The 25,143-nt window shown below is 37.9% G+C and overlaps 1 protein-coding gene across 1 annotated transcript in view; it reads left to right on the top strand.

Moving 5' to 3' along the window:
- The window catches only part of DNAH11 (dynein axonemal heavy chain 11), a 359,682-nt gene that overhangs the window by 205,100 nt on the left and 129,439 nt on the right, over positions 1-25,143 (top strand). The window contains exons 55-56 of the mRNA XM_054559402.2: positions 13,614-13,775; positions 21,837-22,070. Of these exons, the coding sequence (XP_054415377.1) occupies positions 13,614-13,775; positions 21,837-22,070 (396 nt within the window). The remainder of the gene's footprint in view (positions 1-13,613; positions 13,776-21,836; positions 22,071-25,143) is intronic.

The raw sequence follows: 25,143 nt of genomic DNA, 5'->3' as shown, positions 1-25,143 counted from the left end.
TCAGAGCTGCAGAATCAACATCAACAAGAAACTTTTTAAAAATACATTTTCTTCAACTCCAAGCCAGACCTCCTGAAGCAGAAACTTTGGGTGGCCCCAGAAATCTGTCTTAACAAGGCCTCCAGGTGATTCAGAGGCTTGATGAAATGTAAGAGCCGTTGTTATAAATAGTGCTAGAATGAACATTGTTTGTATATATCTTTCATGCTCAACTTCGCTTGCTTCTACAGGATAAATTCCTAGAATGGATATTGCTAAATTCAATAGTTACAGCTTGTGGTAGTTTTAAAACATGCCTTCAAATTTTTAGATGCTCTTCTTACTCGCAGGTGACATCTAGATCCCCTCTTCTTGAATTTGGGTGGGGAGCTTGTGACTGCTTCAGCTAATATCCAGTATGGCAGAGGTGATGCTGAGCAACAACTAAGGCTGAGTTATAAAGGGCTCAATTTTCTATTGGATTTTACATATTTTTGTTTATAAGAGTTCTATGTAGTTAGGCAATTATTCTTATATATATGTCTCATGTATATTTTTCCTATTCTTTTGTTTGTCTTTTAAATGTACTTATGGCACATGTTCGTTTATAGGTCTGTAACTTTCCAATTTTTTAAAGATTTACATGTTAGATTAATCAGTGTTTTCCTTAATGGATCCTCAGATCCATTTCTTGTAAATTTAGAAAAGTATTTTACTCTTCAAGATAATCTTTTTTATTTTTTATTTTTATTTATTCACTTATTTATCTTTTGAGACAGAGTTTCACTCTTGTTGCCCAGGCTGGAATGCAATAGCATGATCTGAGCTCACTGGAGCCTCTGCCTCCTGGGTTCAAGCGATTCTCCTGCCTCAGTCTCCTGAGTAGCTGGGATTACAGGTGCCTGCCACCACACTTGGCTAATTTTTTGTATTTTTAGTAGAGACGGGGTTTCACCATGTTGGCCAGGCTGGTCTTGAACTTGTGGCCTCATGTCCACCTGCCTTGGCCTCCTAAAGTGCTGGGATTACAGGCACGAGCAGGATAATCTTTACTAGAAGCAGTCGGAACTCAAATTGAGCTACAGTAAGAGAAAACTCAACAGTTTCTTAAAGCCTCTCACAATAGTAAGTCCAGACTGGCTCAGTATTACCCATAGAGGCCCCTTAGAAGAGATGCTGGTCTCATCTTTCCTTTCTGCCTGCTTTCATCATGATGCCTCTTGCCTCCTGATCACTGGTGGGTGCGGTATGTTCGTGTTCCAGGCAGAGGGAAGGAAGGGGAAGAGGACCTCGAGACTCTGTACCAGGAAACCTAAGCTCCTCCCCCAAACCCTAAACTGATGTCTTACTGGCCGCAAATGCTTCCCATGCTGCCTCCGGCTACTAAGGAGTCTGAGGGAGTAAATACTTAATTTGGGGACATTGCTTTTATGAGTACAATTTGAAACGGATTTTGGAATAGTTTTAAAAAGGAGCAGTATCAGTCATTTCAGTGCCTATATGCTTTCATGCTCTTTAAAACTTTTCTACCTCTGAGATATATTTTTTATTAAATATGGTAAAGTGTGAGCTGAGAGGTTTCAGGTTATTTTTCCCAAAAAGATGTCTTCTTGTCTAAACAACATGTATTTCTTCCTTACCAGCTTCAAATACCATCTTTAGTGTATGTCCAATAGCCATATTAATTGTGTCTGTTTCTAAATTCTCTGTTCTCTTTTCTTGTTAACTCTCTGCTACTGATTTCACCATTGCACTATAAATTAGTAAAGCTTTATCATTTATTTTCATTTCCAATTGCTCTTTCTTGTTAAGCTTTTTCTACTTATTCTCCTGTGTTTATATGTTTGGATAAGCATTAGCATCATTTTGTCAAATTCTATACACACTCCATGTCAATTTTGATTGAAATCATGCTGAATGCTTCTTTTATATTAGAATTTAATCTTCAGGGTACAATGTCTTTTATTGCTTTTATAGAAGGATTGTTTCATAAAGTTTTGTAACGGTGTATTATTTGTATATAGGAGAGCTGTTGATTTTAAACTTTATAATCAGCTACCTTACTGTCTCTCTTATAGTTTCTAATAGTTGGTTGATATCATATAGCCTGCAGGTAAAGATATTTTGTCTTTCCTGCTATTCTGTTTTTCTGTTCTCCTCCCTCATTGCATTGGTAAATATTGCAGAACGTTAAATAATTTTGATAATAGTAGGAATTGTGTCTTGATTCTTACTTTAATGGGGATGTGTCTAATGTTTCACTGTTAGGTCTTATGTTGGCTTTTGATTCAGAATATGTATCTTGTCAAAGAAGTATCTACCTAGTAAATTCGTTTTTAGCATCTGTTGAGATATGTATATGTTCTTTTTCCTTGGACTTACTAATATTCATATAATACAGAATGATATACAGAAGTTTTACATTTTTATATTTTTATATCCATCAGCCTTTTTCTTTGTTTCCTTTGGGTCTGTGTGTAGGCAGACCTTACTGAAACTGAGATCAGTTTTATATTCATCTCTCTTGTTGTCTAATCCTTTTTATGGTCTCATTTTTTATTTAACTCAATACAAGATGGAATTTATTTTTTGAGTTAGATGTGGATAATTCTCCCCTCCCCCATCATCACAGGACTATTAATTGAATGACCTATCTCTTCCCTACTAAAATGAGTAGGAAGTTTTTTTGTGTGTTTTTGTTTTGTGCTCTTTTGTTTTTAACATCAAGTAGAAATAGGATATCTCTGTCAGAAGAAGGGATCCCACTTCTGATCCCCTTTGGCCTTGTCACTTAGTTTGATCCATCCTGTGGAAGGCTAATGGTCAGCACCAGGGCCTCTTTACCTTGAGGGAGAACTATTATGGTAAAAAATGAGTAGTCTTTTAGCCTGAAAATACCAGCTTCTTTCTTTTAATTTATGTATATTACCCCCACATCCTTGGAATTTTAAAGAATTCCAAATTACTCTATGTTATTTTCAGATATCATGATATTCACCAGTGTGTACTAAAGACTCAGAATTTCTGATGAGCTGATATCTCCTTTGCATAAGTTCCAAGCCGGGCATCATGGAAAGCTTAATGTGTTACAGGGGGTTGGTGAGCACACCTGGCAGGTCGAGCTAAATGATGTGAAGTTGCCACTCCATTACCCATGCTCACCACCCAAAGTCAGCTCCCACTTGGAATGCAGAGACAATGAGAACCTGTTGGCATGCAAAATGTGACCTCTGAATCCCAGAGGGCAGTTCCCATTAACAACCATCAGATGTGTGTCCTTGGATTGCCTCAAATAAGCCAATGAATAGCAATGCCAAATGCCTTCTCTCCTTCACATTTGTCTATATGCATCTTTTCCCACATAGTTCTCATCTTGCAGCTAGAATATAGAACTTTCATCTCCTCTCCAGTGGACCTTAGTTAACCCAATAACTTTTCTTTCTTACTTTCCTTCCTGGCCATATGATGCTGTAGGGCAAAGAACACTTGATTTATGTAGCAGCTCCTGATTCCATCCCAAGATTTTAGATATTTGCCTCATTATCTAAGTAAATATATATAGATATCCATTTCTGATAATTTAAAAAATATATGCTCATTGTAGAGAATTTAAAAATACAAAACCATATGAAAAAAAATTTTTAAATTACCCTTAATAATATTGTCTAGAGATAACATGTTGATATCTTTCCTCTCAGTTTTCTATGTGCACATAAACATGAAGTATGTATTCAGAACTAAAAAAATTCTATTTACATCTCACGCAATCTTCTTTAATTACCTTCCCATTTGCCTTTCTGATTAGAAGGCTTCCATAGGAGGTAAAAATCAAATGATCAAGAATTTGGTGTATGGAATGAACTATTTAACTGAAATGTACTTTATTCCAAATAACTGTTTGTAGAAAATGTCCTTTATCCATTTATAGCTTTTTCCAAATTTCCTGTTGGTTTGCTGTAACTTCTTATTGTTGGTTATAGGAGCACTTTATATAATGGATATTATTTATATGTCCAGAATGTTCTGGTTTTAGGTGTTTCCAGTTTTAATTTATCATAATTCTGCTAACTTTGTGATGACCTCCTGTTATACATTCATGTTTATTAAAAATGTTAAATTTTTATTTTGTGGCTTTCGTGTGTTAAGGCTTTTTTAGGAAGCAATTTTTGCACTCCATGGTTATAAAAAATATTATTCTGAATTTTCTTTAAATTAATTTATAATATTTTTAATGCTCAGCTGTACAGTTTTGTGTAAATTATAAGATGGCTTTCCTACTGTTCCACCCCTGAATACCCTCTACACCATTTATTATATAATCTCTCTTTTATCACTGATTTGAAATGATGTTTATCTCATATATTAAATGCCTAAATATATAAGATTCTATTTGGGGCTGTCTGTCATGTCCCATTAATTTGTTCCTGCATAATTGCCATACTGCATAATAAACACACATAATTGGTGTGTTTATTATAGCCTTGTAGTATATTCTGGAATTTAGTAGAGCAAGATCACCTTCCTTTTCTACATTTACTTAGTTATTTGCACCTTTAATTTCCTGGATTAACTATGAAATCAGTTTGATGACTTTTTAAAAATTTCAATGAAAATTGAATTTTGGGGATAATGGATATAATTACAATATTGAATATTTTTATTCATTCCCCTACACTGTTTTTCTTGTTATAATTTAAGGTTTTTTCTTGATAGTGTGAGTTCTTTCCCAACACAAAGGATATTTTTCCAGATATCCTTTGATTTTCTTACTCGTTTTTATTCTGGCTGAACTTTAAAATCACTTCACTTTGCTAAATTCTGCTAATCCTGTTGGGAATTATTAGAATCACCTAAAACTTGTTAATGAATGTGGGAAGAATTAGCATCTTTATAATAATTGAACTCTTCCAGGAATGTGGCACGTCTCTTCCTTTAGTCAAAGTGTCTTTAACTGAGCTTTGAAAAAGCAGCTAATTATCTTCAATTCATTTTACACATTTCTCATTAAGTTCTTTTCTCAATATTTTATAGCATTTTCCACACCTGCCAAATTTCTAACTGATCATTGTGGACATAAAAGAAAGCCATTGGGTGGAGGGAAGGAGGAATGGATGGATATTTAGTTATGTATTTTACCAACCAATTCGGTGCACACATTAATTCCACTAGCTGCTGCATTTTGTTCTTTAGAGTTTGCTGAATAGACAGATCATCTTTTAATTTTTAATCCTTTATAATAATTACCACTTTCCTATATCTTGGGACAGCCATACTTTCTGAACAACATTTAAAACTTTTAAGTAAATATAGTGATCCTCTTTATTCGTTTATTTATTTATGTAATGGGAATGCCATTAACTTTCCATCATTGAGTATTGGATGAAGTGTTGGCCTGAGGTATTTTAAATATTATTTTTTAGGAAAAGGTGTTGCAGTTTATCCTATCCGTTTTTATTTAAACCCCCTTCTTTTACCTTCTTTCTTCATCTTGGCCTGTTCTCCTACTATGGATTTCTATTATTTTCTTTCCTTCCAGCCTTTTGAGAGTGCTATGCAAGTTTTTATTCCTTTCTTCAGGTTCTTACATTAAATCAACTTCAGAGGGATTATCTGCCTTTCAATCTGCAGGATGCTTTTCTGTTTTTCTTGGTTTTATAAAGTATTTCTTCCTCTGGCTCCACTTAGGTTTCTTTCCTCTTTGCACAGTAGACAGAGTAATTCACAGCTGAAGTTTGGCGACAGACAAGGTGGGTGATTTCCTCCTGGCTCACACAGTGTCATGTGCAGGGACCTGAGAGTCTCAACAAAATATGTCAAGCACCACTTGTACGCAAGCAACAGATTAACAGACACACACATGGCATAAACCAAAAGACTTAGTAGTAACGCAAGTAATTTTCAGGGTATGTTTCTCATTTTGTGTAAAAGCTCAACTACTCACCTGGCCAGTGGAAAATCAGATAGTGCAGAACCTTGTCCTTGCAAGATTGTAAAGTTGAGTCTCTTCAAACCTACCTCTGGCTGAGGAGCAGAACGTTTGGCTTCTTTCCCTTATGCAGATAGCCATCTCGACGGCTTCATCCATGAGAGAGGCACTCTTCACCCCTCCTGCAGCACATTCTGACACATGCACTAATGAGAAACAAGAAACACTCTAACAACTGGCTTGCCCAGAACTGGTTCCAGAGCTCTGTAAGTCTCTATGCTGCCAACTGTGTTTTGCTTTGCAGGACCACATCTCTCTGGATACAGTGCTCTAGTCTCTGTCCTCCCATTTTCTGTTATTATTAGACATAAGTAGAATGAAAAGAACTTTAGAGAAAGACAAAAGGTGCAACCTTGTACTCTATATCTGAGGTTCACCCTCTTTGAGATTAGATAAAACAGCAAAACCTCAAAAAAATTAGGATGCAAATATCAATGTTTTATTTTACCCAGAAAAGTTTTTTTCAAACTGTTGGATATTTACTCATTCATTTAGCCATTCATCACTCAGCAAATATGTACTGAGTGCCCGTGATGTGCTGAGTCCTTGGAATGTGACAGGGAGCAAAGGCTAACCCAGCCACTGCCCACCTAGAGCCACCTCATTCAATCCAATAATCACACACAAAAAGTAAAATCACAACGATGTACTTGAGAGATAAAGGTTATGTAAGATAACACAAGATAAAGGTTATGTAAGAGAAGATAAAGGTTGTGTAAGATAACAGAAGACAGGGCAAGAAAGATGTCACAAAAAAGTAATGATCAAGAAGAGAATTCCAAAGAGTGAGTAGAAGTCTTTCCATTATTTTATATTGTAAAAGAAAATTTTTACAGCAGAAATCCAGTGCTTAATCCCTTGAGTAAGAACATCATTGTATGTTGAATAGCCTTTGCATTTTGGAAAGCATGTCGTGCTTTTCTCATTTTGCTAGCATTCAGCTGTGGGGTTTGCTGGTAGAGTCTGAGGCCTGTTCTTGCAATGGTGCATGTGTATAGAGTTATCCCATTGTGTCAGCAGAAACACCATCTACTCTAACAGAGCAGCGCTGATCAGAAGCAAGAACTTGGCATGACACAATTCAAATACAGGCCTATCCAGAAGAAAGAAAAATAGGCATCTGATTTTCTTAAAAAACAAAACAAAACTTATACGTTGTTATGGGGCTAGAGACTGGCTTGGAACGCAGTCTGTGACCAGTGCAGGCCCTGGTGACAAGCACAGCAGCTGAGACAAGGGCTCTGCTTCCTGTCTTCCCCCTTAGGAATAGGTTTGCTCTTTGCTATCTATTGGGATTCCACACACAATTTTCTTTGTGAATAGGAGAGTTTTGTTCAGAAAAAGAAAGAAAAATTAACTAAAACTCCCTGATGTCAAACATTACCTCTAGCAAAAATCTGTAATGTCCAATATTTACACAAATCAAAGGTTATGGGAATGAGTTCATTGTGTGCTATCTAAAAGGGATATAAATAAGAAAATGTATTCAGTGTGCACATGTTGAAGCTATTGAATGTTTTAAAAACAAATTGAAATTGAAAGGTAATTAGATGGGGGGGTAATACAGGAAGATATGAGGACGATGATAAAGTGACACTGAAGCAGTCAAACCTGGGAAGGTTTTCTGCACTAAACCTCCATTCCTGCGAGGGTTTCCTCAGATTTAGACTTGATTATTCTTGAAAAATACTGAGGCTTTTGAGGATAAATGCAAACGTAAGTGATGGATGGAAGCTTCTGAAGTAAATATGTAGGAGGGTTACTACCATCTGAGAATAAACTATATCAACTGGAAAAAAAATACAGAGTGACTGTAGCAATTCACATTTTCATTACCAGATGAAATGGACTGAGCCCTGTTAGTGATATACAAGTAAATATGTACTTATGATGAGATCTTATCTAAAAGAAATGAAAACATATTACAAAGCACGGGGAAAAGTGGATTCCTGCAAATGAGTCATAACAGCTGTGTGGGCAAAAGAAAAAAAGAATACAGAATTCTACGGTATGAATTCCAAAAGCAAGTTCCTGACATCCCAATATGAGAGATGCAGGAAGTACATAGATGGTGATTTCAGGGTTTGCTTTTTACTTGTGAGAATTTGAGAAAAGAACACAGCTGCCTGAGGCATTTTTAACTTTATTTTTTCACCGACTTTCTAATCCCACTGTTGGAAACTAACTTAAGCCAATTTCCTCACTTGAAATTGTCAAGAACTTTTTGGTGGGGGTGGGAGGAGAAGGGAGGGTGTAGTTCAGTGAATTTAGGTACTTCAAGGTACATGACATCTGTTGAGTGAGGGAGAGGGCTTTTTCCCCAAATGTCCCAACTCAAGGTATGTTTCCAAGAAAGGATGTCTCAGACTGAAGCCTCTTACAGAGAGCTGATTGGTGATAATAAGGAGACCCACGCACCAAGCCTTACAACCGGCTCTATAAATGAGCTTAGTGTAATCCCAGCTCTGTTCTTTTGGGGACCTGACTTGCCCATCCTTGGAAGGTTTCTTTGGAGCAGATGTGGCAATATTTCCATGGAAGGATTCAGCTGACCTCGTAATCACATCAAAAGACTAGACTCTTAATAAGCAGTTTACCACAGGACTGGTCAAGTTCCAAAATCCCAAGGGCCACTGCCCAAAATATAATTATTGAGATACTTTGATACTTAGATTTTTAAATTTTGTTCATACATTGGCAGAGCTATGCACACATTTTTGATGGGGAGGTTTTGCTTCATATATCTTGAACACTACTTATTTCATCAGTGAAAAATCATGTCTACCATCCATGATGCTGCCTAACCAACCATTTATGTTAATGAGAGAAGTAGTTGGCTAAGAGCTTCTGGTAGCTGGATCTGCAGTGTGGGCTTCCATTAGAGTCTATGAAATGCTGGTTAGCCACCTTCCCACCAGTCTGTGTAGCCCTTATTGGTGTATTTCAGGTATTAACCAACAGCCCCTAAGGTGTAAAATAAAATGACTATTCACATGCATATTATACTAGTAGTTCAATTATAGACAATATAACACCCTTTTAAAATTATTTATTTTGTTTTTATTTCTTACAAGCCCTTTGCTGTATTACGCTTTCATTAAATTATGAGAAATATAATGGGAAAATTATTTGGAATGATTTTTCCTTCGCAGTAATGTTCCTTGTGACATCTGGGGTTTACTTCAGGTTATCTGTAAAGTTGTGTAAACTATCTTAGAAAAGAGCAGAATAACCAACCGTTTCCAGACATTAGCATGGGTTTCTGGAAAAATCTCACATGACACCACTACCAAGGAAAGCTGGATGGCAGGAGAAATTTTATGCTCAATTTTTAGCAAAACTAGAAATTATTGAGCAATGAATTGGGTCAATAACTGCGCTTTCAAGGCTAGCGTGACACTCTCCTTTCCCTTCAAAAGAATTACTAATGAGCAAGTATATTTCTATAATTTAATTCCCAGAGTGTAGTTTAGCTGATAGAATTTAGATTACGTATAATTATTTATTTAAAATTCTTCAAAGTTTTCATCTTACTCCGTGTGCAGAGACCTAGATTCTATGCATATTTAACAAACTGCAGAAACATTGAAAAAGTCTATGTTTCATTTAAGTATTCCTGTAGACAATTTAAAACTATTAGGCTATCACTGTGGGTGTCAGAATCACCTGAGAGTGCTTGCTGAAAGCACACATTGCTGAGTCCCACCCCCAGAGTTTCTGATTATGTCTGAAGTTGGTCCAAGGATTTGCATTTCTAACCAGCTCCTGGACAGTTCTTCGACAACAACTGGTCTCCATGCCACCCTCCCAGGCCCACTCACAACATGAAATTTTACATAGTGTTGTGAGGATCCTTATTTAAGCAATAATACATAACATGGGAGAAAATATCTTCAATCATAAAATTGTAGAAGAGCGATGGTTCTCTAAGTGACCATTCGATATTATTTTTCAATAAATAATTAGTCCATTCTCACACTGCTATAAAGAAATGCCCGAGACTGGATAATTTATAAAGGAAAGAGGTTTAATTGACTCACAGTTCCATATGGCTGGGGAGGCCTCAGGAAACTTATAATCATGGCAGAAGGGGAAGCAAGTACCTTCTTCAGATGGCCGCATCTGAAGTGCATGCAGGGGAAATGCCAGATGCTTATAAAACCATCATATCTCATGAGAACTCCCTATCATGAGAACAGCATGGGGGAAACCACCCCCATGCTCCAGTCGCCTCCCACCTGGTCCCTCCCTCGACACATGAGGATTATGGGGATTTCAACTCAAAATGAGATTTGGGTATGGACACAGAGGCAAACCATACCAATAATGAGGCCTTATCACTCAAGTAACTCAGGGAAAGCATTTTTGCCTGAGGTTGAACAAATATGGTTCAGATACGGTATTTTCTAACACATTCCTAAGATCGGATACTATGCCAGTTACAAGTGTGGAAATAAGTATAGAAGTGTTGGAAATATTTGGGATCTTGTCAAATAAAGGATGCTTTTTTTCCTCTGCCTTTGCTAACATTATGTGTAAATGACATTTCTAAAATTGGCACAAATGACACATGAGTTGGGTGTGGGAAACCAACTTCTTGGGAAGAAAGGAGAAATATTCAAGTATGGGGGAAAGCTGATAAGAAACCTAAGAATTGAAATATAAGTAAAAACTATGCATTTTAACTAAGGCTTGTTAAGTTAGCACATGAAATATTACAGCAATTATTTCGTTTGTAACTAGAATTTTACATAATGAAAAAATGATTACTCAGCTTTTGCAACATTAAAAAATGTTAAACCACATGCAAAAAAATGAAATTGGACCTTGTCTTACCACCTATGGAAGAATCAACTCAAAATAAATTAAAGACTTAAATATAGGGGAAATCTTCAGAAGATTCATCTTGGCAATGATTTCTTTGACATGACACCAAGAGCCCAGGAAACAAAAGCAAAAACAGACAAGTGTACTACATCAAACTAAAAAGCTTCTATACAGCAAAGGAAATGATCAACAGAATAAAGGCAACCTATATGAAATGGGAGAAAATATTTGCCAACTGTATATTTGATAAGGAATTAATTAATTAATTAATTCAAGTTTAAAAATCTGATTTTAAAATGGGCAAAAGACTTAAGTAGACATTTCTCTAAAGAAGAGATACAAGGCCAGGTGCGGTGGCTCACGCCTGTAATCCCAGCACTTTGGGATGCTGAGACAGGTGGATCACGAGGTCAGGAGTTTGAGACCAGCCTGGCCAACATAGTAAAACCCTGTCTCTACTAAAAATACAAAAATTAGCCTGGCGTGGTGGCAAGCGGCTGTAGTCCCAGCTACTAGGAGGCTGAGGCAGGAGAATCACTTGAACCCAGGAGGCGGAGGTTGCAGTGAGCCGAGATTGTGCCACTGCACTCCAGCCCGGGCAACAGAGCGAGACTCTGTCTCGGAAAAAAAAAAAAAAAAAAACTTACAAATGTCCAACAGGTATAGGAAAAGATACACAACATCACTAATCAGCGAAATACAAATCAAAACCACAATGAAGCATCACCTCACATAGGTTAGGATAGTCATTATTTAAAAAAACAAAAGCAGAAAATAAGTGTTGGTGAAGCTGTGGAGAAATTGGAACCCTTGTACACTATTGGTGGGAATGGAAAATGCTGCAGCTACTATGGAAAACAGTATGATGGTTCCTCAAAAAATTGAAAACAGAATTGCCATAAGATCCAGCAATCCCTCTTCTAGGTATATAGCCAAGGACATTGAAACCAGGATCTTGAAGAGATATCTACACTTTGATGTTCACTGTAGCGTTATTCACGATAGCTGAGACATGCAAGCAACTAAAATGTCCATCAACAGGCAACTAGATAATGTGCTATATATACATATATATATACACATATATATACATATATATACACACATATATATACATATATATACACACATATATATACATATATACATATATACATATATACACATATACATATATACACATATATACATATATACACATATATATACATAGATATACACATATATACATATATATATACACAAAATGGAATATTTTCATCTATAAAACAAAATCCTGTCATATGTCAACATGGATGAACCTTGAGGACATCATGCTAAGTGAAATAAGCCAGTCACAGAAGGACAATTACTGTATGATTCTGCTTATGTGCAGTATTGAGAGGAGTCAAACTCCTAGAAACAGAAAGTAGAATGGTGGTTACCAGGAGCTGGAGGGAGGGGAAATAGAGAGTTTCCATTCAATGGGTGTAGAGTTTCAGTAATGCAAGGTGCAAAAGTTCTAGAGATCTGCTGCACAACGCTGGACTTATAGTTAACAATACTGTACCGTACACTTAAAAATATAAGAGGGTAGATCTCATGTTTTTTGACACAATAAAAGAAAACATTTTGATCTTAATATTTATATAGCTTGAATTGTTGAATACACATGACATATAAAATAAACTTAATAAAACACTTGTTAAATAAGATATGGGTTCACTTACGCTGGAATTTTTTATGACATGGATTTTTTAAATGCTATAGGTAAAAAAAAATCACATCCTTTGAAAAATGATTTCATCAATTGCCTGATCTCAAAGTGTTAGAGACTTAGAGGCAGCCACCAAGCTTGATATCATCAGGTCTGAGCCATTTCTAGAGAAGAGGAAACCAAGATTCTCCCTCTCAGACCTTACCCTGGTTGACAGTTCTCTTCCCAGTGTCCTCACGTATGCAGGAACTTGAGAATAAAAGCAGAGAAGGAAGGGATGCTCACTGAACACCTCTTTTGTTTTAGCACTTTATACAGGGTGTCTCTGGTGAACTCTCTGAAGCACACAGGAGCTGACCAGGTGCTCCTCTCACTGAGTTTCTGTGACCCACTGTCATAACCACCCTCAGGACTCCTGACAGAATCCCTTGTGTCCCTAAAAGAAGTATGGAAGTACGTTTAGATTTAAATTAACTTTTAAATCATTACATAGCTACCCAAAACTTTAGATTTACAGCAGAAACTTAAAAAATTCTCAGCAGGAGAATGTTTAAACTGATGTTTTTTCTTAAAGACCAGGGTGATAGTATAAACAGAATTTTTAATTCCTTTAAAAATCTGAAGTGGGAGCTCAAGTAGATGTATTTCATTTTAAATGGAAACACAAACATTAAAGATTATAAGACATTGTTTTTAAAGTGTATTATGCAGCTTTATGGAATCTGATGAATTACAAAATGGAAGAAACAGAAGATGAAAACATTGATATTATTGTATCATGGTGATTTCTTTTTAATTTTTATTTGTTATTATAATGTTACTTGTGTAATGTAAATGAATAAAATTTTCCCCTATTAATGATAACCAAAAATGTTTAAGCAAGGAGAGACAAGTTTTAAGGAAAGCACACAGCAGTGTTTCTGTGTGTCCAGTGGAGCAGCCTCTTTGGACAGGTTTATACTTTGATTAGCAAGGAGGTTAATGTTGCTGTCCACTCTCTAGGGCTTTAGGGTAGTTTAATGTCACGGTTGGCTGCAGTCCTTTCTCTCATTGCCTAAGATTGCAATGTAATTCTCTGCTCATTCATCACCTGCCTGTTTCTGCCTTGCCCCCATGTCTCCACAGATCATTTTGTGTTTCTCTCCAGTTGGTCACACGCTGAGAGTTAGAGCTCGGAAGTTCCCAGCCATAGTTAACTGCACGGCTATTGACTGGTTTCATGCGTGGCCGCAGGAGGCTCTGGTCTCCGTCAGCAGGAGGTTCATTGAGGAAACCAAGGGAATTGAGGTATGCCGTGTCAGCCTGCGTCTCACACACACACACACACACACACACACACACACACTGAAAATCCTCAGTAGATAAGTACTTTCCACAGTACATCTCCTATCAGAAAGCTATCCTAATTTGTTTAAGATGCTAAACTTATCTGTTAGTTTACATTCTAAGGAATATGATGGCTGACCTTTTTTCCGCCATACTTATTGAGGAGGATGTGCACACGTGCGTGAACACGGGCACGCACACAGCACTTGAGTATGTTCTCACTCATGCACTGACTCACTGGAAGCCCAGGATCATTACTTCCTTGAATCACAATGGGGCTTACTGATTATAAATCCTTTAAGTCCAAACTAAAAGCCCAAACAGAAATGTAGTCACTGTAGCCATGCACTGCTTGCTTCTTAACCAAGTAATGTAGTGAATTGTGATTATTCTCCTAGTAGCAATAGTTGAAAAATCAGCCCCCATTTCCCATAACCACTAAGTCAAATAATATATCTACTTACTGTTTTACAGATTTATGGGTTATATTTGTCATTTCTTCATGATGACAAATTTAAAATTTAAAATCAAATTTAAAATCCCATGGCATTTTAAAATGGTTGTAGAAAACAAAACAACAAAAGCTTCAAGCATTCAGATTCAAAGGGAAAAAGGATGTAGATATGAGGTTATCATTTAGATTTCCTGGAGATGAAGTTTTATTCGTATCTAGTGCCTTTCTGATTACATAGCTTGGAAAAGTGATTGTGGACATTTCCCAGGGAGCTTTGCTTCTCATTCCATTGAGTGATAAGGTGAAAGGTTCCTAGAATAGGTCAGACACTGAAAGTGGCTCTCAGAGGCAAACACAGAACTGGAGATATGTAAGGAATGATGTCTGTTTCTAGTTGAAAGATTATCATGAAGAGGTACAACCCATTGTAGCCCCACCCTTACTCCAAAAGGCATAACTGCCACCTTTCCAAAGCAATCCTTTTACATTTTGTTGTATATTGTATCATTCAGCGGCCATATGGTTAAAAATCTGGTCATATTTACATATTTAATTGTTTATATGCAGCTAGCTTTATTGTTCATAATATCATTTTCCTTTGCTTCTACAAAAAAAAAAAAGCAGCTATAGAGGTAAGTACATATGCAAGTATTCACCAATACCTACAGAGTTTTGTGGAGGGAGACCTCTTCTCCTTTAGTCTTTTCCTGAAATGTTTATTAATCTAATTATTTGGTGCTGGATTGCTAGGGAAGAGCTGTCAAGCAACGTCTAACTTGGAAGATATATATATGGTAGAGGCTTTAGGATATTCAACTACCTCCCCTCTCCTTCTTTCCCCTACACTTAAAACATTTCCACAAATAAATGAAAATAAGAAATGATCTCTTCTAAAGTCTGCCAGGAACATTTTGTACTCTAACATCTGGAAAATCATTAAATATGACAAATAATTGTCATAAATATTAACACAAATTTCGTATGCGATTGCCAGGTCTGTTGCATTTCTGGAATTTTCTAGGGCATCATTTTATCTTGTGATAGTTACAAGAAGGGTTCAAAAATGCTGCTTTATTAAAGGGAGAGAGTCAGTATGTATCTTCTGATAGCAAAGTTGTGTTTCAACAGGCTGGTTTGGTAAGGAAGAGAAAGGGGCCAGAGCACTTTGTTTCCGCATGTTACTTTCTCAAATGGTAGGAAATTAGAGCTAGTAGCATGGTTTAAGTTGGCATTTGGCACAGTGCTTTTTACAGTTCCTTCCCTTTGCTGCTCTGTGCAGGCTTTTTCCTGTCCAGGTGGGTGCCGCTTTGAAAACAGCTAAAGGAGCTTTGATATGCCGGTGACCGTTGACATCTGCTGGATGAGGCAGGACTTGCATCATGTTAAGTCCAGAGGGCTCCAGTCAGGTGCTAAGCTGGGTCTGATGGTGTCATAACGCCTCCTATAGGATGCTGAGCGCCAAATAGGAATTTTAAAAACACTTTACCATTTCTGTTGAACTGAATTGTGCCTCAAAACAAATTAGTCAGATGATTTCATTTCAGTGCAAGGTGCTTATTTAACTTTCCCACCTTCCTAATTTGTTGCGCAGGAGCAATAATTATAATTCAGAGTACAATGTGTCCATGGTCTTCTAAAAACGTGTGGTGTCTTTTCTGTAGAGGTCAAAAACAGCTTTTAAGTTTTTTGAATGAGCACTAATTTGATCACTTTCTTAGTTTTAATTTCCTTTTTTAAGACTGAAAGTTATCAGCATAATTTAGGCACTTCTTAATTACTGACCTCATTTGCTGAGTGTAAGGTACTTACACAAGGTGACCCCCTTTGGCCACAGAGAAAGGATTCGTTAAAGGCAAGCAGTTTTGTGTGTGTTGACATGTAATTTTCTATCACTACACACTCAGCACCCAGGGATACAGGTTGACTGCATCTAAATAAATGTGCTATTTTTCTGTTACCTAATATTGAACTAAATGACAGCTGACAAATAATGACCAAAACAGTTTGACACTTAAGTATTTATCTGAAGACTTTGTGTCAACACACATTACCTCTCCAAGGAGATTTTGAAATGGAGATGGGAGGAGGTGTGTAAGGAGGGAGAGAAGGAAAAGCCATCTGGTAAACCTGGGAACAGTGTTGGAAAGGCTGTGAGAAGCTCATTGGAGAGAGAACTGGGTGAAGACCTTAGTGATTAGTACATGGGTTCTACAACGAAAAATCAAGAGAAGCTGCGGTGTTGAAAAACAAGTGATGTTTTTGCTTTTCAAGGTAAAATGAATCATAGACATCTTTGAAAGCAGAGCCAGATGAAAGGAGAAGTTACTGAATGGAAATGAAACAGTGAGCTGTCTGGTGAAGGAGTGAGATGTTTGTTGGATGGTGTAGAGTAGATCTGAGCACGGTGAAAGAGGTCATCTTTTGGGGCATGCTGACCAACCGATGAGTTAAAATCCTCTGTCCTTATGTGGTGCCACTTAAAAGTAATGACACAAACTCCGTATCATCAGCTTTTTCAGGGAAAAGCAGTTATTCCCCATGCAACCACCTCTTCAATTGTTGCAGTTTGGTAGCTTGTGAAGGACATATTTTACTACTGTTTTCCACAACTGATGGTGAGAAAGTCTACTCTAAGAGGAAAGTTATTTTACTGCTATATTTAAAGACTTGTTTCCCCAATGGTCTGTAAATTCATTTTTAAAATGGCATGCCAAACACAAAGGATATAAAACAACATTTTGTCAGTGATAGCTATCTTAGCAGAGTTTCTATGATATTAATGACTTTAAGCATAGTTCTTTATTTGAAATATATATTAGGATTATTCAATATGAATAAAAAGTAGAAAGATAACCTTATGCAATAGAAATTGTGTGAATTTGAGGAAAATAATCCTCTTTCTAAGGAATATTGAAGCCATTTAAAAATATTCAGACAAAAATAAATGCAACCAAATTTATCTTGATTCTGCTTAAATCTTATACGGGCTTAAGCATATCTTCAGATGTCTGAGGAAAGACCCAAGTAGTTGTAAACATCCTTCCCCATTCTTCAAGCCTCGACCATATAAGTAGGGTCCAGACTTTGTAGCTGCCTGGGAATCTGGACATGAATATTCAGCTGAAGGTGTAATTGACTTAAATGGAGCTGTCCCTATAAGTTTGTAGTTTTGTGGCTTTTCTCTAGGTGCCGGCCTCACCAGAAGCAGCCACACCATTCACACCATCTCCTGTTTTGTCCTCTTGCTATAAAAGAGGTAGCTGGATTTCTTTTTTATTCTTTGTTTTCTTTTTTTTCTTTTTTTGAGACAGAGTCTCACTCTGTCACCCAGGCTGGAGTGCAGTGGCGTGATCTCGACTCACTGCAACTTCCGCCTCTCGGGTTCAAGTGAGTCTCCTGCCTCAGCCTCCTGAGTAGCTGGGACCACAGGTGCACACCACCACGCCCTGCTAATTTTTGTATTTTTAGTAGAGACAGGGTTTCGCCATGTTGCCCAGGCTGGTCTCAAACTCTTGACCTCAGGTGATCTGCCTGCCTCTGCCTCCCAAAGTGCTGGATTACAGGCATGAGCCACTGCTCCCGGCCTGGATTTCATTTTTCCTCCACTCCTTCTGAGTCTTCAATTGCTTCTTTGTTTTAACTTGCTGGCAGAGAACCATTAAAGGTACCTTTTTCAATGACTGCAAACTCATCTAGGAAATTGTTGGCTTCTGCTGGACTTTGTCTTGCCTCTGACCAGTAGTTGAGCTCCAGAATTAAAGGCAAGATACAAAAAGCATAAGCAAATAACAAAATAATGCACTCACCAGATAACTCAAAACAAAAAACCAGCATACGATTTAGAAAACTGTACTTGGTGCTACATTTAACACTTGTTGCTACCCTGTGTAATAGTAGTAATCTTACTGCAACTGCTGTTGGTGCTACTGCTACCACAGTAGCAGAACTGATACAGGTTGAGTATCCCTTATCCAAAATACTTGGGACCAGAAATATTTTGGGTTTCAGATTTTTTTTTTTTGATTTTGGAATATTTGCATTTACATAATGAGATATCATGGGGATGGGACCCAGATCTAAACACAAAATTCATTTTTGTTTTATATACTCCTTGTGCACATAGTCCAAAGGTAATTTTATATAAGATTTTGAATAATTTTGTGCATGAAACAAAGTTTTGACTGTGACCCATTACACGAGGTCATATGTGGAATTTTCCACCTGTGGTGTTAAATTCACACTCAAAAAGTTTTGGCTTTTGGAGCGTTTCAGATTTTCAATTTTCAGATTAGGGATGCTCAACCAGTTCCTGCTGTGAATTTGCATTGCTTACCACCTCTCATCACCAGCCTCATGAGGAGGGACCAGTAGTTTCCCCTGGGATGGAGGCCCAAGAGTAAATAATGCCACTGGTGAGGGGCACATCTGCAGTTTGACACCAGAGCCCATAGTCTTAAGTCCTTCTTTTGACTATTGCACGAATGTTTGACGTTTGGGAAAGACGTAAAAGAAGAAACAGAATTTTTAAAGGAGCAATTTTGTGGGCAGGGAGAAGTACAGGAGGGTATGCAGTATCTTACCAGATTTTTCAGAACTGGAAATCTAGCCCAGGTCCTAGGATTCAAACCCTGTGTCCCTGGCTCCCTCCAGAATCTTCTTCTCAGAGCAAAACAGCACTATGAAGAGCTTAGGATAAGTGTTAAAATGCAACACTGCTCATTTTATGCATTAGTAAGTTTTCTTTCTTTAATAAGCCACCATACAACCACAAATACCTTATTAATATATTCTTTTACCAGCCCTAAAAGGAGCAAAAAGATCAAATAGATTGTATAGCACATCAGTTTGACGTATTTAAAAATTAACACAGAAATAATTTCTGAGAAAAGTATTCAAGACTTGCTGTAGGTATATGGCATTTAATGTGACAAAATTGTCCCAAGTTAAACTTCAAAAAGAGAGAAAATAGATTCTTTCACCTGTCCCTTTCTCTTTTGCCCTTCCTCCCTCCCTCCCTCCCTCCCTTGAATACAGCGCTCTTGAAAGCCCAAATTTAGTATTACAGACCAATGTAGTCATCTTTGCTGGTCTTGGGAAGGTATAAAATCCTAAATTGATTTAGTGCTGACCTCTGGGTATTGGTTTATATTCAACTCTGCTGTTTGTCATTTTCAAGAGGAATATACTGGGCACTTGCTTGAAGTAAGTGCCAGGTGGCTGGAGTACTTGGTGTGGCAGAGACTACTACTGCCCGAGAACTGTCACACCAAATAGGAGATATCCGTTTATGTTTTTGTGTTTACAGTGAGCCAACTGAGAGAGTAGAAATTAAACACGTTTTCTTAATGTGAGGGAAAGCAGTTTCATCTTTGCATTTGATTATGCGTTGGAGACAGCATCGTTTTCCAGAGCATCTTAGTGGGGAAACGTTGAGTTTATAACCATTTGATACTGGCACTCTGCTTATTTTTATATTTGCCATCATCATGATTAGCTGCTAAATGACTATAAATGGTTATCAACTGGTTTTTATTAAGAGGCCAAATCTAGCAGGAATGATATTCTCCCCTCACGTCTCTCAAAGTGAAAAATACAGCATTGCGTAGCCCTCGCTGCAGCAGCACCAGCAGCAACTCCTCTCAATTCTCCCCCAACGCCCCCCACAAAAAAAAAAAAAAAACTGGAGATAAATGAATGGCAGAATAAATAATTTATGCTAATGAAATTACTGCAATTAGTAGTTCTACAATGACCCTTTTAAAAGCCACAGCTGTTAATGTCAGGAAGTGCTGTCACTACTGACCTTATCATAAGAGAAAGTGACAAATTGAGAATGCAGGGAAGACCAGTCATCAAAGAGGTCTGTTCTGGAACGATTAGAGTTTTCTGAAAAACAGTGTGAATTACAACCAGCTGCTCCCTGGCTCAGCGAGTCTCCCATGCTGTGCCATTTTGTTAAGCCTGATAACAATAGTTATTTTGCCCCATTGAGACAAGTTGTCTCGGGCCACTTTCAGCTCTACCGGAAACCACTTCTTCCATCCCCGATTTACAAATGAAACTGTTGTTAAAGAGAGCTTTCAGCGCCTCCAAGGAGCCTCCTCATAAGGATCATGGTTGGGCAGAGGCCAGAGTGTTTTTTTTATTTTATTCTTTCTTTCTTTTTTTTTCCTTCCTGTAAGGAGGTTACACTTGGCTGAGGAATTATTTATCTATATTGTAGGAAGGTATGTGTGTACCTTTAGTTCCCATTAAAACAAGACAGGACAGGAGTAAATTCCTGCACATGTCTGTATTGAAGTCAAGCTCTTGTAAAAATAAAGTCTCCAAAGGATTATGATTTCTATGAAGTTTATATAAACTTCTTCATAAATTTTATTTTTCTGAGTCCACTGTTTGGAAATATATTTGTATCTGGGGTCCACTAGAAACCAAGAATATTCGGAATTTATATCACGTTATTTTTAACTTTTGTTTTAGTAATACATTATTTCAGTTACTAGTGAGATGGATTTTTAATATGCAGCACAGTGCAATATGGAGGTATTCTAAACCCACTCGGGAATTTGTCGTGATGTTGGAAAGTTGATTGTTTAAAGACATTGTTCAAGAGCAATTGTTTTTCACCAACAAGAATTGGCCTGTCTCTCTTCACACCTCTGCTTGTAATATTAATGGTGCAGGTTTGAAACGTTTAACTGCATCACCAGCCACTTGTGTGCAATTTTCCCAAAGATGTCTGAGCATTATTGACAGCACTTTGGTAAATTATGTGTGACTTTCCTAAGAGTTGGTGTAGCTCATTTAATTCATATTAATTGATTTTTAGGCTTCCCTTGATTAATTGAACCTGGTTCATCTTGTACAGAATGCAATAAATAATCATTAAAATGAGGGAGATGTGACTCCACAAATTAAAAAGTTAACTACTTCAGAAGTCATAGAGGACAAAATGGAAAGAATGTATAGTGGGGGGTCTTCCAGTAACTCATTGAAGGAGAGTTGCTCTTTTTGTGGGTTTTTTTCCCCAAATATGAATGGAAATGATCACGATATTTTTCTCCCAGCAGCAGTGACATTTATACCCTACTATCCAGTTTGTTTTTACATGAGTTCTCTTAAAACTGAGTTTCTAAGTTTTGGCTTTTTTTTTTTTTTCAGTGACTTTGCAGGGTTATTGCTTCTCTTTGTCTAAAGCTTAGTTTGAAAGCAATGGCAGAAATATTTCTCAGGATATCGTGTCTGTTTCTTCACCTTCTCTTTCACACACTCGGTAGATAAAAATCAAGTTGTGAAGATCTGTGTATGTTGGCTTTTGCATTTGGTATGTGGAGCACATAAAAACCCTTTGTCCTACTTGGCAAGAAGAAGGTTACTCAAGCTGAATGCTTTTTTGTAATCTCCCAAATCCTGTGGATAGCGCTTAAAGATTAAATAAGTTTTTGTAGGTTATACTGTCATTTTTTTTCTGACTTTTAGAAAAAAAAATGATCATTTTCTTGATTTTTTTTAAGTTGTATTTTTAACTTGAGAGGATTTCACATGAACTGTAATGTTTATGTTTTCAGCCACTGCACAAAGACTCCATTAGCCTTTTCATGGCACATGTTCACACCACTGTAAATGAAATGAGTACCAGATATTACCAGAATGAGAGAAGACACAACTATACTACCCCAAAGAGTTTTCTAGAACAAATATCACTGTTTAAGAACCTGTTGAAGAAGAAGCAAAATGAGGTATCCGAGAAAAAAGAACACCTGGTGAATGGCATCCAAAAGCTAAAAACCACAGCCTCTCAGGTATGACCAGGATGTGTTATTACTGAGTAACATTTATGCTGTTTTACAGAAAAATATATTTCCTTCTGAAGCACTACTAAATCCATTTCTATAAGATGCCAGCTGGTGAAATTTACAGTTTCATGACACCAAGAACACACTGCTACTGCTTTCCAAAGCCTACAATGGGACTGGCCGACTCACAGCTGGATTAGGGCGAAACGTTCTCTTCCTGGCCTGACTCAGTGCAAGGTAGTGTGAGATATTGAAGGGAGCAGACACAGCGGATTGCCTCTCTTGTCTCTGACTTCTTCAGTGCATGGTATTTGTCGTCAAGGTTTTTATCATCCTAGGATGGACCAGTATCTTTTTTGGTCTCAGATTCTCAACCTCCAGTGAGGGCATCATTTTCTGGCTAATGACTGTGGTGAGATCCCAAGGTAGAGCTGTTTCTCCCTTAGTGACTGGTCTGCTCCTCTTAGCCACCAGCTCTCTTAGATAAAAGTGTCCAGTGGCATCTGTGTCCTCAGTCCTAAAGCCCCTGCCTCCCTCGAAGGTCGATGCCTCTAACTTGCAGGAGTAAATCGGGAGAGAATCAGCACAGGATGTTAATCATGTGTGGGTCTGTACACATATTATCATTATTTCGTTGTTAAAAAACAAAGGATTTCATGAAGTAGGTGTTACTACTATAGTTTTATATATGAGGCGTAAAGAGTTTAAGGCCAGAGAGCCAGTGAGGTTGGGTTTTAGACCCAGGTCTGTGTTGCTCTGATGCCCGTGAGTTGTCCATAGCACTATGCTGCCTCTCTGTGGCTGGAAAGAAGAGATTGGAATGAGAAACTCTGAAGACTTTGAAGAGTAGCCCAGCCTTTCTCTGAGTCAGTCAGGACTTAGAGCTGGAGTGAGAAGAATTCTCACTAGTGATCACCTCAAGACTAGAAATACTGGTGGCCTTCTCAGAGTGATGTCATCAGGTCAGACTCTCATATGCTTTACAAGGATTGGGGCAGTGGTTTCCCCAAGTGGCTTGGGTAACCCATCTGTGGCTAGGCTAGAAATAAACTGAGACCCGAAGGAGGGAGCACCTTTTCACATGGGCACCTTTTCACTCTGAAGGGCTCTCTGGCTATGTCCTTCAGTCACTTGGGGCCAAAGCACCACTTGCCTCTTTCCCTCTTAGTTTTCTATACCAAGAATGACTCTGTGGCCAAACACTGTGATCTGTACTAATAGTGAGTAGATGGACCACAATTAGGAAAGAGAAACCAGGGTGAGTATGTTCCCAGGACGGCTGGGATCAAGTGATGTTAAGAATAGTTTCTAGGAAACCCACAAATAGCATATCCATATTTGTGCACCTTCTCCTTTCCTCTCAAAGAACGCCTGTCTAGGCCAGGCACAATGGCTCACACCTTTAATCCCAGCACTTTGGGAGGCTGAAGAGGGAGGATTGCTTGAGTCCAGGAGTTTGAGACCAGCCTGGACAACAAAATGAGACCCAATCTCTACAAAAAAATTTTTTAATGAGCCGAGCATGGTGGCGCACACCTGTAGACCAAGCCACTTGAAAGGCTGAGGCAGGAGGATCCCTTGAGCCCAAGAGTTTGAGGTTACAGTGTGCTGAGTGGGTCACTGAACTCCAACCTGAGCAACAGAGTGAGACCCTGTCTCAAAAAAAAAAAAAGTCTGTCTTTCCTGTTTCTTTTTATTCACACCTTATTTTACTTTATCTTTTGCCCCTCTCCATGTCAGTTTTCTTCTATCTGTCTATCCTCTTCTGTCTCATTTAAATCAAGACCCCTTTCCATAAAAAAGATTTTCCCTGGAGTCTTATTGTGCTAAATAAGATGAGGAAGGAGCTCTGTGTCACAATGCATTTATATCCCTTTGAATGCCATCCCAAACTGAACCTGTTGACTTTGCCCACTATCAGGAAATGATAGTGTTGTCACCCAAACTGAGCTTTCAATACTGTGGGGGCATCCTTAGCAAAGAAATAAGTGCTTCTGCCATACTTAAAGGTTGTGAGCTAAAAGCAAGTGGGGTACCATCCTGGACCATTCCAGTGGTGGCAGCATCTCAGCCATAGGAAAAAAGAAGAGGAGAGAGACTGTGATTTCTTAATAGTCACCTCAGTTACATATTGATGAGTCGGGGGGATGGGCGAGGAGAAAGAGACGGGAGGGCCAATTCACTATGTCTGCCAAGTCCAGGGCTGCTTGGGTCTCTTTACTCCCCCTTAGCTGAGAACCACAGGCAGAAAGTCTGTAAAGACACAAGACATCTTGATTGACACATGAAGTCTTGATGGAAAGACTGACGGTGATTTCTTTTCATTAGGTATTTGTGCATGGAATGCTCTTAATATCAAAAAAGTGGTTGGAATATTCAATAGCTACATGGCAGTTTTAGAAATAAGTGGGTTATAAAAAGGAAGGTTGGTTTCCTATTTGGAGAATTGGAGAGCCATATAGCGTAAGATCAGGTTGTATGGTGAGCATAATGCCTGTATATTGGGGCATGTATCCTCTAAGGGTCTGCCTTAAGGAATGCCATGTCATTTGAAAACATTAGCAGTGTTCATTCTTTACAGTAAAGCTATAAGCCCCTTTTACAGCCAAATAACCTCTCTCTAGATGTCAGCTTAGGTCATCACAGATAGTCCTAGTGACCTTTCTTTATAGAGAAAGCCTTGCTTCCACGGCTTCAGTCACTGAATATTTCAGAGCTAACAGCTTCCTTAGAAACTGAAATTAGGGCTTGAAATAACACAATTTTGTCCTAGTCTCTTGGGTGATTCTTTTTGCTTTATTTCTATTTTGAGATGATAATAGATTCAGAAGAAATTACAAAACATAGTACAGACAGGTCCCTGTCACATCTTATAGGTTCAGTGGTAGCATCCTGCATAACTAGTACAATGCCAGAACCAGGAAAGTGGCATTGGTACAATCCACAGACCTTATTCAGATTTCCAGTTTTACTTGTATGTATGTGTGTGCATGCGTGTGTGTATGTGTGTGTGTTTACTTTTATGTAGTTTTATCACATGTAGGTCTGGGTACTCACTAACACAGTCAAGACACAGAAA

Source organism: Pongo abelii, chromosome 6 (assembly GCF_028885655.2).
Source record: "Pongo abelii isolate AG06213 chromosome 6, NHGRI_mPonAbe1-v2.0_pri, whole genome shotgun sequence".
NCBI classification, from domain to species: domain Eukaryota; kingdom Metazoa; phylum Chordata; class Mammalia; order Primates; family Hominidae; genus Pongo; species Pongo abelii.
This window is presented reverse-complemented; position numbering and strand designations above follow the sequence as displayed.